The sequence below is a fragment of the Chamaea fasciata genome, unplaced genomic scaffold (genome assembly GCF_029207755.1).
Source record: "Chamaea fasciata isolate MVZ Bird 193981 ecotype frontalis unplaced genomic scaffold, bChaFas1.0.hap1 SCAF_3, whole genome shotgun sequence".
Taxonomy (NCBI): Eukaryota; Metazoa; Chordata; class Aves; order Passeriformes; family Sylviidae; genus Chamaea; species Chamaea fasciata.
This window is the reverse complement of record NW_027094088.1, coordinates 46,649,597-46,663,970: the sequence shown is the minus strand read 5'-3', so window position 1 is coordinate 46,663,970 and position 14,374 is coordinate 46,649,597. Positions and strand designations below refer to the sequence as shown.

General features: G+C 36.2%; 1 protein-coding gene across 8 annotated transcripts in view; it reads left to right on the top strand.

Moving 5' to 3' along the window:
- The window catches only part of RGS7 (regulator of G protein signaling 7), a 257,025-nt gene that overhangs the window by 151,499 nt on the left and 91,152 nt on the right, over positions 1-14,374 (top strand). For all 8 annotated transcript variants that reach the window (XM_066178862.1, XM_066178861.1, XM_066178857.1 and 5 more), the window contains one exon: positions 4,494-4,544. In XM_066178862.1, coding sequence (XP_066034959.1) covers positions 4,494-4,544 — 51 coding nt within the window. The remainder of the gene's footprint in view (positions 1-4,493; positions 4,545-14,374) is intronic.

The following is a 14,374-nucleotide window of genomic DNA, read 5'->3' as shown; positions in this document are numbered from 1 at the left end:
ACAGTACTGTTTCCTTACTAATTTAGTAATAGTCTTGTCTTCAATTTAGACAGTGATATTTTCTAGTCATGTTTATTAAGTTATCTGTATGGTGAGCTGCCCTGCAAAAAATTCTCCAGGTTCTCATGACTAGGTGGTGGTGCAGCACTGAAGCTGAGCCAGCCGAACATAAGGCTCCCTTGAGGGTGCACCCGAGTGTTCTGCTCCTGCCTTTCAGCCCCAAACATGCCCAGCTGCCCAGATTTCACAGTGCTGGGCAAACATAATCATGATGGTTATGCTGCTCTTGAGAGTTCAGATTGCAAAAGCCTTAATTGTCAACAGCAAAACTCTTGGTATCAGCAATGCAGGGGAGCCTCCTGCGTCACTTTCCCTCTGTATTATCTGCAAATACTCTGAGGTCTAAAAGTAAAAAGAAGAATAGATTTTAGTTACTAAACTAAGATATCAACAGAAAAAAACTATTTTCTTTGCAAGGTTGAACCTCTCTCTTTTTGAAGTAGGGCATCATTGAATTAAGTTTCTCAGTAGTCTCTTGGTTTGTGATTCTGATTAATAAAATATTCTTTCTTGCAGCTGTCCCTTCTTCCGCTAGACATGTTTTTGATTTTTGAAAAAGATAATTTTGAACTTTGCTTTCCTTTTGCATTACTATTATCATATCTTCTTTCTGTCAGATCAAGGCTTACATGGCTCATTGCATCTATGCATAGCATTGATTTATAATTCCTGTGAAATTTTCTGTAGGTCAGAACCAGCACCTTTTGAAAATGTATTCTGTACAGACTTGTTTAAAATGGGTGATTTTCTCTGAAAGGGAACCTTAGCGTTGCCCTGGCCTTTATGACTTTGACTTGGAAATTAGTATTCCAGAGTTCAGAGAGCATGCTTTCCTCAAAAATATTTTCTTAAGATGCTGTGACAGCTTCAGGAACTGCTATTTTTGGACCATTTCAATTAAAATTAATCACTTGTGGAATTTTCAGCAAGTACATTTCACAAAGCACATGACTGAGTCTTTTTCATTTGTATATGAATGTAGACATGTTTTTGCCTATTTCTTTAAAGAAGATTAAAGTTTGTCTTTTTTTTGGACTTGAGTAAGATCTTGTGAATTTTATTGTCTTTATCAAGACAGGCGCTGGAATTTAAGGAATCTCACTCTTGGGTTTCAGGCTCTATGTCTAAAAAGCCCCCTTTTCCAAATGTTTTCTGCTTTTGCTCTCTTTAAGATATTATTAAAAATTATTGTTTTGCCTCTTCCTGTTTTATTTGCTTTAGAAATTGGCATGACAACTGAAGGTTTTTCTGGGATTTCAAAATTTAGTCAGCAACTTGACTGAAGTCTTCTGCACCTTGCAGATCTAATAGCAACTTGACTTTTTTTGCTGCTTGCTGGAATTGAGGCAGGGAGACCTGGAGAACTTGATAATCTGCTTTAACAATGTTATAGCTGGGTCTTTGATATCACACATAACAGTGTACAAAAGCTGAGTATCTGACACAGCTAACATTTTCTATTTTGGATTGCTGAAATTTTCCCTTTCAGGTGAGTCCAGAACCAAGGTAGTGGCTCCCATGAAATTTATATCATCTGACTAGCTTGTCTTTTTGCTAGATTTCTGGTGATAAGACAGAATCAGGTTTGAAGGTTAAAGCTTTTTCATCCTATAAGTATTAGTTCTTGATTACAAATAATGAAGTTTATACTCTTGAATCATAATTCCTATGGATGGGAAGTGTAATGTATGAAAACTCATGAATTTACTGGCCATTTTTTTTCAAAGCTACACTCACAGGAAGTATTATTTTCCTGTTTTCACCTGTTTTTCTGCCTTTTTTTTTTTTCCTCCTGAGATAAGAAATTAGAGTAATGGTTTTCTTTTAGAAACACATTTGTATAAGTAATAAACCTTAGAAAACGGCAAAAGAATAAATAAGGGAAACAGTATTGTTGATTAGATGTTAAAACTAGTAGCTAAAAAGACCATCCAGCAAGCTCTACAAGTTAATACCTTCATTATTTTAGGACTAGAGTTGGCCCCAAGATCTTCCAGAGAAATATGAGCTAATGCATTTCTCACTCACCATATGACAGATTATTTGCAAGTTTGTTTTACATGAGTAGCCTTCACACTAGAAGGAGAGTGTTGATGTTAATATTTATTCATCTGTCATGAAAGTCATACCTCTGAAATCATCAGTGTGTTCGAATGCAATAGCTGGCTTAAACTCCTGTCCAGGAGTTTAAGTTTTTTCATGTGCCAGGGCAATGGCTTCTGGGTAAAGTGTGAACAGAGCATCAATGAACTTTCATGATCAGATGGTGCCATTTTTAAGAAAGTCGATTTCCCACTATTATTTATAATAAGCCAAAAGACACTAGAACATATGGAGGTGAAATGTCTGCTGTGCAGACCATGTATACTCAAATGTGAGGCCAGGAGCTGAGGGCTGAGGAATACAGCATGTCACTGTAAGAAAATTTTCAGAAGAGGCAAAAAGGAAAAAAAAAATGTTTGAAGGCAAGGTGGAAAGAATAGAAAACTTCTACTCAAATGGTACCTGAGAGATTTGAAAGAAGACAAAGTTAAAAATCAGTATTCAAAATGTCATGTCTGTTTTTCTAATTTTTGCCTTTGATCTTTGAAGATTTAGGAAAATATTTAGGGCTGACTAACTTCTGTAGTCAGCTGACAGAACAATATAGCTATGCTTGTAACAAGATCATTGAGGTTTACGAAGTTTCATCTTATATTAAACTAAACTTTTTCCTTCAATGTCAACCTTGTACATTTCATATGTATTTCAAAAAGTGTTAAAATTGTATTTTTATAAATAAAATATTTTTGGGGTAGGAATATCCGTCTGAAACATTTTGTACACCTTCAACAGCATGCAAAGGTAAATTGCCTCATTTAAGGAATAAAGTCACGTAAATGCTATGAGAAACTCTGCCACTGCAGTTCAAAATCTCTCAAAATTTAGACATTTAATATAGCAATGAAAAACGTTTACTCTGGACATGGTTGTTCAGTCTCTAGATATTTTCACTGCTATATAATCAACTTTAATGCATACATACGTGGAAAGCTATGATATAATCAATGAGGCTTTGTAAAGTAGATGATAAAGCTATTCACTAAGTGTAATAAAATAAAACCTAGAAGGAGAAGTAAATTTCCCTTCTTTTCTGAAATGCCGTTTTAAAATATTGTTTTCATTGCCTTAAGAAAAGCAAAGGAAATTTTGCAGTATGTAAAGTACAGGAAGAAATCTAAATCTAAAAAGTGACAGAGGAAATACACTCCACATTCTAATTTTATATATTATACTACATCCAAGAGATTTTATTGTTTTGGTTTGGTTTATATTTGTGTAAGATGTATAGATTTTTATTATTGTTTTAAATTTAAGATTTATAAAAGAGTTTTATAAATCATTATGCTTGGTGGGGAATGAATGAGCAACTTACATATTGGTTTTATAAGGAAATATGTGATGTCTCTCTCTATTACCTTGTGTGTCTGAACTGGGCATAACATGAAACATAAAGAACATGCATGTAACATACCTCAGTGTTTCAACCATTTCCCCTCAAAGCCAGTTTGGTTATTTCAAGTTGCTCAAATGATGAATGTGGTTTGGGAATTTTGTCTGCAGCTATGCTTCATAATTTATATTCCAAACCATGTTCACAGTGGGTGAAATTCAACTGTAGCTTTCTGCTTGAAAAACAAGGCTGACTTCAGCTTGTGGCATAAAGTACAAAGTGTGAAAGAAGTGCAATTGTTAGAAATGCATGCCCAAGAGGAGCAGATGGGTTAGGAATTAGGAGGTGAGGTTGGAAGGATATTCAGTGTGAAAGGCAGGAAGAAATCTGGTATAAAGGTGTTAGGAGGTAAGCAATAGCATGGGACCTTAAAATAAGGCAGGAAATTAAAAAGAAAATGATATGCTCTAAATGAAGGGATAGAGAGCAAGACAGACTGGTAAGGAGCAAGGGAGTGGTAAGGAAAGCACTTTAGCACGGAGGGAAAAAAGAATTTTGTCAAGAGATTAGCCAGGAGGTGGAATTTGGTACACTTGTAGTCCACATGTGGGTAACTGAATATGCCTTTACTGGTAAAGTAATTTTTAAGCGGGGGAGGGGGGGGAAGAGGGAAACTTAAATTAATAAAGTGTTTTTCTATGTACATTTTGTGGTAGTGTAATTTTTAAAATGCAGACTACTACTGCACACTTAATGCGCTTCTATTACTTTTTAAAGTTATACCCTAAGGAAAGAAGCTTTGCTAAAACAAAGCTAAAAAAAGAAACCAAACTAAAATAGAATGGCCAGTGTTTTGTTTTTTTGTTTTTTTTTTTTCTAGACAGATTGAGCAAAAAATGTAGATCTCTTTCATGGAAGAACAATATTAATTGCCTCAGGGATCTGAAGAATAGTGAGAGAAAACTTACTAATCTATAAATGCCTTTCCTTTTGTTCCTAGGCTCAGATATTGTTCAATGGTTAACGAAGAACTTATCGATAGAAGACCCAGGTAATTTCTGTTTTCTCATCTTCAAATTCTAGTTTGTTTTTTTAAAATTATTGGACCTGATTTTGTTTTCTGCTGTGGTGGGACTGTGGTGGGAGTGAGGAGACAACATTTGACAAGTACAATTTCAATGGCAAAACAGACATAAAATCTTAGAAAACTTTACTAAAAATCTGAGGATTTTGATTATGCATTTTATTGCAGCAGGTACCAGGAAACAATATGAGAATAATAATGATAATTCTTTGGTAGAAAATGTGCTTGAGTCCGTGAGAAATTTACTCAGTGTTATGCTAAATAGTTTGTTAAATACATGCTGTTTTCTTACGGAATTTTTCAATATATAAAAAATAAATAGAACTATTAAAATACATTCTTGTACTGTTACCAAAAGCTAATCTTAAATTTGGACACTCCTACAGCATCTTAAGTGAAAAATGAAGTGCAAATAAAACCAGTGAAATGAGGAAATGAAGGAAGAACATTCATTGTTTGATCAGCTGGGTTGGGACATGGAAATAAGGGTTTGGTTCCAAACTGTGCCATTGATTTCTTATTTGCCCAGCAGGAAACACAGATTTGTTATTATATTTAGCTATTATTTATTTCCTGGATTTACAGTTATCTAGTTACCTGGTCAGAAATTTTCCATAAAGGAATGATTTCTAGTAGAAAATGCCAAATTGTAGAAACAAAATATACTATGGAAGTGCTCATTTTCTTTTGATTAGATGAAAGATAATCTTCCTTCTTTAAAAACTGATAAAAAATACTTTTTTTCTTTGGTTTCTTTCTGATTTTTTTTTGTTTTGTTTTTTTACATTTTGGGGGTCATTTTTGTCTTTATTTTTTAAAATGTGTTTTTGTATCAAATTAGAAATCAAAGTATGATCATTGCAAAAAGCAAAATCACTGTATTTAAAATTGCTACTTGAGCAATGAGGAACTATCAATACATAATTTGATATTTGGAAGTAGTCAGTTCACAACATATTGACATGCTATGTCAAAGAGATCACTATTTTTAGCTAACTTTGAACAGTGTCATATGCATTCTTCCTGGAGATAATGTGGAGGCTTCAAGAGACCCAAGTGTGATATTGCATTTCTTAGTTGTCAGCTACAAAACACTGCCCTGTTTGTATTAACCAGCGTTTTAAGAATTTTTAGGCTATTTTTATTTGATGTGGAAGCTTAACCTTTGTTTGTCAAACCGGAACTGCAATACTGGAATAGGCTGTCATTCAGATTACCTGCTTGTTGCAAAATTTGGAATAGAAAAAGCTTCTACTAAACAGAAAACATGTCTCTTTGGTTCCTTATGTTTGTATCCAATTAAAATTAAACAAACACACAAACTACTAACATATGTAACCAAAACACCACAGTAATTTAACTGAAGCTGGGTTTTATTCTCTCAGATTACGTGGATGGAAAAAAACCTATCCATAATGACAAAAATGTCTTATGTATTTTGGTCCTAGTCCAAAGTCAGCTATTCTGGAGCTGGTTAAATTCAGATCTTCAGCAAACAAATAGCCCTAAATGCTTCCTTTGGGTAATGCTCAGAATTGCCAGATGACAGTGAACTTGACAGATGGTGAGCAAGAGCTTTTCACATGACAGAACTTCTGAACATGTTCTGTTTTTTCAAAATCTGTAAGTGTCTTGCTTTTCATTTCAGTTCTGGACAAGTCAATCTAGAACCTCGTGTGGAAAAGCCCCAGATTTCTCCCATCTGTTGTTACAGTAATTTGGATTTCCAGTGTCTCCTGATTGCTTTTAACCCATGTGTCAGGGTTTAACCCGGTTGTCTTTTAAAATTGCCCCGTAGGGTCCTGTTACATATCACTTGTGAAGCTATGCAGTTTTGTGATGCAGAAGTAAATAATGCCTTAGTTCACACTGAAAATTCTCATCTCTGTCTAAATCTGATATCAGCCACATATCTGGAAGAACAGCATAAAGTTGACCTTGGAGGGCACATTTTAAGAGTATATTCTACTCTGTCCAGAAAGATGTAAGGACTATTTGCACACCTCATCTACCCGTGCTGTGCAACTACTTATGCAAGCAAGGCAGGTAAATTGTGATTTAAGGGCTAAGTAGAGAGATTGACACGAGGGGCCTCAGGTTAGAAGGGGCCTCAGAAGGTCATGTGGTCCAAACTTTCATGGAGAGGCAAGCCTGGGTTAAATTACCAAGTGTTCTGTCCTGTCTCATCCTGAACATTGCCACTGGTGGGAACTCCACCACATCCAGTGATTGTTTGTACTCACTGTAAAAAATTTGAATGGATGAAAACTCTCTCCATGTAACTTGTACTCATTGCCCCTTATCCTCTCAGTGTGGCTCCCTGTGAAGAGAATTTCTGTCCTCTAAGCGCTGGAAAATTGTGATGAAGATCCTTCTGTTCTCCAGGGTGAAAACATCTAACTCTTTCAGTCAACTTGTTCTTTAATAAAACACAGAACTAGTAAGAAGAAAGTGACGATACCCCACTTTATATATAAAAAAGTAATATTTGAAATACAATTTTTTTTCCTTTGTTTTGCATAGGGAATAAAACTCCAACACCATTTAAGTGGGAATGAAGTAGGCAGCTTTATGGATAGTGGGAGAACATAAGGTAGAAGAAGGCCTGACAGCAACATTTGCTTCAGTGTGTTAACAAGTGTAAAGTTTTCACCTGGAAGCAGCAATTTACAGTTTAAAAATAGTAACAAGTTGGAACTTGCAAACTGCTGGTCAATAAAACCATGCAAATTTTTAATAAATGGAAAATAGTATTCAGTGGAATATTTGAAAAATTTTGGCTTGCTTCAGTAGATCGCCATCAAGAAAACAAACTGGAAATAGGTGGATTCTGGTAATTTGTACCAGATTTGAAGTTATTTAAGTGGAGCAGAGCTTGTGCCCAGAATAGCTGTGCACAATGCATTGTACAGTTGCTGTTACATTGTTTGCTATTCAATATGTACTCAAAAAATGTTTGTGTTTCAGCCTACAACTCATCTGTAAAATTTTAAGGAACAGAAATTGTCCAAGTTATTTTTAATGGGGAAGTTTTATTCAGGCATAAATATAAGCATGATCTCAGCCTGAAAAGAAGCAATTAACTGAGTTTACAGAATTGTAAGGGCTTGGGGTTTGGCACTTAGACATGTGTTGTTGAATTGACCATTACAGGGTAAGTGCTGACTCTTCACTGATGTTGCCAATTACTCTTAATGTGGAAAATCTACTCTGTTTTTCTACTTTGTGTTTTCATTTCTTGAAATGATCATTAATGACATGAAATGCACCAGACTGTCCACATCAGATACTAAAGTTACTTTAATTCTTAGTGAGAAAAATAGAACAAAAAAGGGTAGAGGATCTGATTTAAAGGTATCAGCTCAAATTGCCAAGATTTTAATCCTCTACTTGGTTCTTCAATCAATTTCTTTGATGTCCTTTCAGCAAACACTTGATTTTTCTATTCCCTAACATTCAATATCCTAATAGTAAATCATGCTATTGTCTCCTAAAGAAGAAAGAAGAGTATGAGTTTTCCAGTCTTTTCACAAGGAAATGATGTTATTCACAAACACTCATTTTCAAGTCATCCCAAGAATAATTTTCATCCAGACGTCTTAGAAAATGCCTATAAGTGTAGATAATACATTTAGACATAGTCCTCGTGTTCCTTTAAAGTATCTTTATTCCTGAGTGTTGCTTATTTAATTTTCTCATAGCTGCACACCGACTGAATTTGGCTTGAGGCACTTCTTTATCGAATGGTTGCTCCAACAGAGCCACTCAGCCAATCTAGAATGCTCAACCTCTGCATTCAGACTGCTTTGCTCCTGCTCGTTTAGGCAGTCTGCTTGAAGTAGTTTGCTACAGCTCTTGGACATCAGGAATTACACTGAAAAAAAAAAAAATATATATATATATATATGACTAAATCTATGTTTTATAGTTATGAAAAAAGACTACCTTGATATTTACGCCCTCCTGTGAATTTTCCGTTTCAACTCTCACCATATACAATCTTTTCACGTAACTGGTGTAACTAATTTGTTACTAGATGCCCATCAGCATCTTTGTGAACTGTGGTCACTGATCCAGTGCAATAAAAAGGGAGGGCTCAGTAGCACAACATCTGTTTATGTTTCTTCCAGTTTTCCTCTTTAGTAAAGTCTCTCTCCAGCAGCTGGTGTGCTAGTAATGACCTTGAGAATACACAGTACTTGCTTGAAGGAGTTAGAAGAAAAATGCCTTTTATTTGAGTTTATGAAGGTTTATGAATTTTTATGAAAAATTGTTTAGTTCTCAGTTTTGCCCTTTCCCCAGTTATATGCAGAAAGGTAGCAGCAAAGAGCAGGAGCCAGACAAGATGTTCTAAACAATTGCCATTTGGGAAACAGCACCAGAGAGCTTCAGGCAAAGGGGAGGTACTTCCAGAGATTGCTAACAGAGAAAGAGTCTCTTATGAGAGGGAATAAAGAAGGGAATGGAAAGGTCATGCTTATCTTTGCAGTCTTTGCATTAATCAAAACCTGTGGAAGTGGAACAAGAGTAGAATGATCCCCTTTTATTATCTTGACTTAAAAAAAACCCCAAAATCAAAACCCCAATAAAAGTAATTTATACTGCCTGCACACATACCATACCCCTCATACTGGGAACCCAGGGACACCAGACACTCTCATTTTTCATATGCTTGATAGAAATTCAGGCACATTTTGCTCTATGGCAAAACTCATGAACCTGTGTCAATTCTAGTGTAGCTAACTTCCCAGCTTCCTTCTACTGGGTGAATTTGATCTGAGCTTGTCAGATCCTGTAACATTTCAATGGAATAATGACTTTAATCTCAGATAAGCAAAAAGAAAGTAATACAAAATTCTGTTTGAGAATGAAAAATGTCAGAATTTACAGACACTGATTTAGTGCCACTAATATTAACATTGTGATACTCATGCAAAAAAATGTATGGGTCAGGTTTCTTACAATTACAAGCAGCACAGGGGGCACTTACCTGTGTGTGGCAATCAGTGAGCTTCTAGGCACTCTTGGAATTCCAGGAGTGCAGTGGTAAAGGTTCATGTGGAGAGGGTGTTTTATTTGCCCAAAGCCTTTAGAGGGATTTTGTAAATGGTGAACAGAAGTGTACTGTCTGCAATTCAGTTGTGACAGGATATATCAGATTTAATGGATTTCATGTTTTTTCCACTGAAGCGTCTTCCAGATTTGTATAATCTATTATCCTGTGTAGACTGCATGTGTTACGAGTGTTTCCCAAGTGCACACAGAACTGCAGGGCTACCTGGAGTGAGCTGTTTCCCTACAAATGTGCCTGTACTGTTTGAACAGTCTCATTTCCAGGCAGTCACACTTGAAAGTGATTAATATGTTCCTAGTTTGGCCATTTTATTTCATCACTTGTAGTTAGGTGGTAGGCTACATCAGTACTAATTTTCAATTGTCTTTGATGGAGCAGTCATTTCTTCTGACCTTTTTGGTAGTATGCCATCTGGTTAAAAAAGAACAGGTTTTTTACACTTGATGGGAAGATACAAAGTTTGTGACTGGTATTGTTGTGAAGTATGGTATCAGTATTATGATTAATATGTTACCATGGTATTGGTGACATAGTGCTTCTTTCACATAGCCAGATAGGTAAAACTATTACAACTATTTCATCATGCTAAGCACATCCAAATGAAATTCCTCCTCTGTTATTGTCTGAAGGAGGCATTATTTTGCAAGATTTCATAAAAACTGCTTTCAAAAAGTAGTTAATGTTTTTACACCCCAGTAATTAAGAAACTTTATAGACATTTGAATTACCTGGGAAGCATAAATGAACTGTGTCTGTTTATGTAGTGGTTTGGAAGCAAAACAAATGAGAGGCTCCAAGTCAGAGATACAATTTAATAGGGAAAAAAAAAAAAAAGGAAAGAAAGTAAAATAAAATAGATGCAATAATACAAAAGACCACTGACAGAGTCAGAATACAACCTGAGCAGAGTGATGGAAGCAGTCCAGATGAGGTGGTCTTCCTGAAGCAGTGATCCTGTAGAAAGGTCTGGTAGCTCGAGTCCTCTGGGAATTCAGTAGGTAAGCGCCCCTCTGGTGTTCAGAGTCTCCGCTTATATCCAGGCTGGAATGCTTGGTTTCTCCCTCTGGGCGGAGCATCTCACAATGGGATGGTGAGTCATGTGATAAGGCCTGATGGGCCCATTAACAGGAGGTAGTCCAGGAGGGGGTTATCTGTGAGCTGTGTAGCAAAGGTGCTGATGGGCCCATTAACAGAAGATAAGCCAGAGTGGAGGAGGCAGGGAGCACTGCCTCACCTGGTTTCAACAGCTCATGAAGATGGTGATAGAATATACTTCAACCCAGGACAGTTTAATTTATAAATAAATGTCCATCTTGGAGTAATGGGTAAAGATGACAAATGTGGAATTTCCTGCTGTCTAGCATAATTTTCTGTACAATAAATTGGTTGTAAAAATAAAATGATAATACTAGGTGTTGGTATGACAAAATACACATATTCTGTGAAGTTGTTTCTGTGAGCAACCTACCTGATATTGTCAGTAGAATACGGATTCAAAATGGATCTCTTTTGGTTCTAATTAGGCTTTGAGCGACCTGACCTACTGAATGGTGTCCCTGACCATGTCGGTAGGGTTGAAACCAGATGAAATTTAGGGTCTCTTCCAACCCAAACTGCACTACAATTCTATGATTCAACTGTAACTTGTGTGACATACACATTTTCTGTGTAAAACAGACCTCTCTTGATGCTTCCTTATCTCTGGTTAAAAGCAAGGCATCAACTGATTTTATTAAAATTTTCCTTTTTCTTAATACTAGTCCTGATTCCATGGTGCTGACCTCAAAGATATTTATTTTAACAGGAAATAATTTTTGCCTTTAATATTAAAGTCTCCAGATTGCACTCAGAATTATTTTTAGTATTTAGTATAATACCTTCACAAGACATTCGCTCCTTTGTCCTTTGTTTTAATCATTAAAGGTGAAATTCCAACCTCTGCACAAAGTTGGAGGTTTTATTTTTAACTCCAATGAAACAAGATTCATCTAGGTGCCTTTTAAAATAGGATTAGGTGTAACATGGCCTTTAAGCTACATCTCAGGCTAAAATCCAAAAGCTAGTTTATAAAACCTGTCTGATACTCAATTAGGTTTTAAAAATTGAAACAAACCCGCAGTCAACATGTTCTTTAGATTTCAATAGGCAGCATGGGCTTTATTCCACTGAGGTCTTTGAGGGCCTTATTGAGAGAAAAGGATGAAAAAAAGAACTGACTAGAATACAAAATACTGATTAAAAAAAAAAAAAGTCTGAACAAGCCTACTGATATAAAAAGTTAATTTTAAAACTACTACCTGATCAAGCTGGTAGAAGCTGACCCATCAATAAGTTTTAAGTAATTTCATTTGAAAAAACTTCTGTTGCACCATTTGAAGGAGTGATTTTCATCCTGTCACAGAACAACATAGGACAAAATCTAAATGACACAATTGAAATATTTACCCATGAAGTTAGGGCAAAGTATGTTCTTTTAGGAAGAACTCTGATAACTTTTAAAAATAAAGCTAAGTATTTAATTGCATAAATTGAATTATAATGACCCTCATAAGAAATTATTTTATTTCATTTCTACTAAAGCTACTAGGAATTTTTGTGGTTTTCTTACTCTTTGATAGCCTCCTTCTGAACCTTTGTGATCATACCAAGTTTTGGAGATTTAAGAGGAAGAATATTTACTAATTCCCAACTCATACTGGCATAATTAATTAAAAGCAGCTAAATAACTGTCTAGAGACTTCATTAGATTTCTGCTTCCTTGTTTGCCAAAGAGCTGTGTTATGTAGTAATGGAAAATGCAAGTAGGTGGAAGTGAGATTTTGAATCTGGCCAATTTAATTGAATAAAAGCAGTTGAAATCCTATTTCATCTTGCTGACAGCTGCTGCAGCTATTTATAGTCAAGTAAACAAAAATGTTTTGATATTTACATGTCATATGTAGTATTTGATGACTGGAAGGTTAGTGTGAGACTTTCTCTTGATTTTGTTAATAATTCACCTTAGGAGTGTTTTAAGTTTTTCCGTAGAACATGTAGAGAAATACAGCTCTACACACAGGGGCACAGTGACGGTCTGAGATCAGTCACATTTACTATGCAAGGACATTGCTTGCCATTTCATCTTGGGCAGATTAATATTCCCTAGGCACTCTCTCATTTTTTTCAATATTCCCTTCCCTTTTTTTCTACCTTTTCTCCCCTCCCCTCCCCTCCCCTCCCCTCCCCTCCCCTCCCCTCCCCTCCCCTCCCCTCCCCTCCCCTCCCCTCCCCTCCCCTCCCCTCCCCTCCCCTCCCCTCCCCTCCCCTCCCCTCCCCTCCCCTCCCCTCCCCTCACAGGACTTGTGCACCAGACCCTCCACCAGCTCTATTGCTTTTCTCCAGACATGCTCCAGCACCTCAAAGTCTTTCTTGCAGTGAGGGCTCAGAATTCATTATGTGTGTGTGCTATGCTTATGCTCCTGCTGTCTTCTGGTTTGCTCTCTATTTCTTTTCTAATAACTCATTATACTCTCTTTGAGATTTGAGTGGGCATTTTTGCAGAATCACATATAACACCTCTAGTTTTTCTTGAGGAGTAGCAGTAACCTAGCTGCCACTTACTGGGCATGTATGATTGGGGGGGGAAAGGTTCATATCTAAAATGTCTTGCATTTATCAAAATTCAGTTTCAACTGCTGTTTTATTGTTTAATGAATCAGTATTATGTAGTTTTACATGGTCTCCTCACAACTCTTTTTTTTTTGCTGACTTCAGTAGTTATACTTTCAGAAAATGTTATATGTTACATAATTTTGTCATTCACACCCTTCTGTAGATAATTTGGGATTATCCTGAACAGTCCAGGACCTACTAAACACAGGTACTGTGGTCACCCCCACTTCAGTGTAATATTATTACTTCAGTGTAATAATACATTATTTAGTGTAATAACTGATCTGCTGTGCCTAACCTTTATTCCCTCCTTGCTACCTATTGCTTTTCTCATGATCTGCTTAATACCTTTAGAAAACATTTGAGGAAATCATGCCAAGAGCTCCCTGGGAATCCAAGATAATATGTTAACCAGATTTTCATAACCTCCTATGTTCTCTGTTTCCCCATAAGGGCACTCACAGAGCTGTGAGATGTAACCAGCAACAAAAGTCCTCCTGAATCTTCCTTTTTTGTTGCATTTATCTTTATTTTCATTCCTTCTATGCTTTATTATAGTCCTTATTGTGTTGTCTGTATGGGTGTCTGTTTTGTACGTCCTTTTTTTCCCCCATGTTTCCACTGGATGTCTTTCTAAAACCTAAGGACATATTTTTAAACTTTTTTCCTTTTGTACTGAGGATGATTAAATGATAAGTGGCACACTGTGGCTAACAGTTCAGCCATTTCACATTTTACTTGCCATAAAACGCAGATTGACCATTATTTTGAACCAGATACTTCTGTTCATTTTATCTATTTATTTTAAAGACTGACAGTTTTTGCTGCTGCTGTTGTCATCTGTCCCATCTCTTCCTTCTACATTTAGATTCTGTCACTAGAGAAGAAATAGGTCATTCATCGAGGCCTCTTCTCTTTTTGTGGGAAAAAAAAAAGGCACTCATAAAAGAGTTTTCACTGAGCTATTTTTGCTAGTTAATATCTGTCAGTATTTCTGTATTTTTAATAGCAGAGTTTGTCTGGATGAACTGATAGTTCTCTAATCTCTGTGTAAATCTATTGCAGAGGGGAG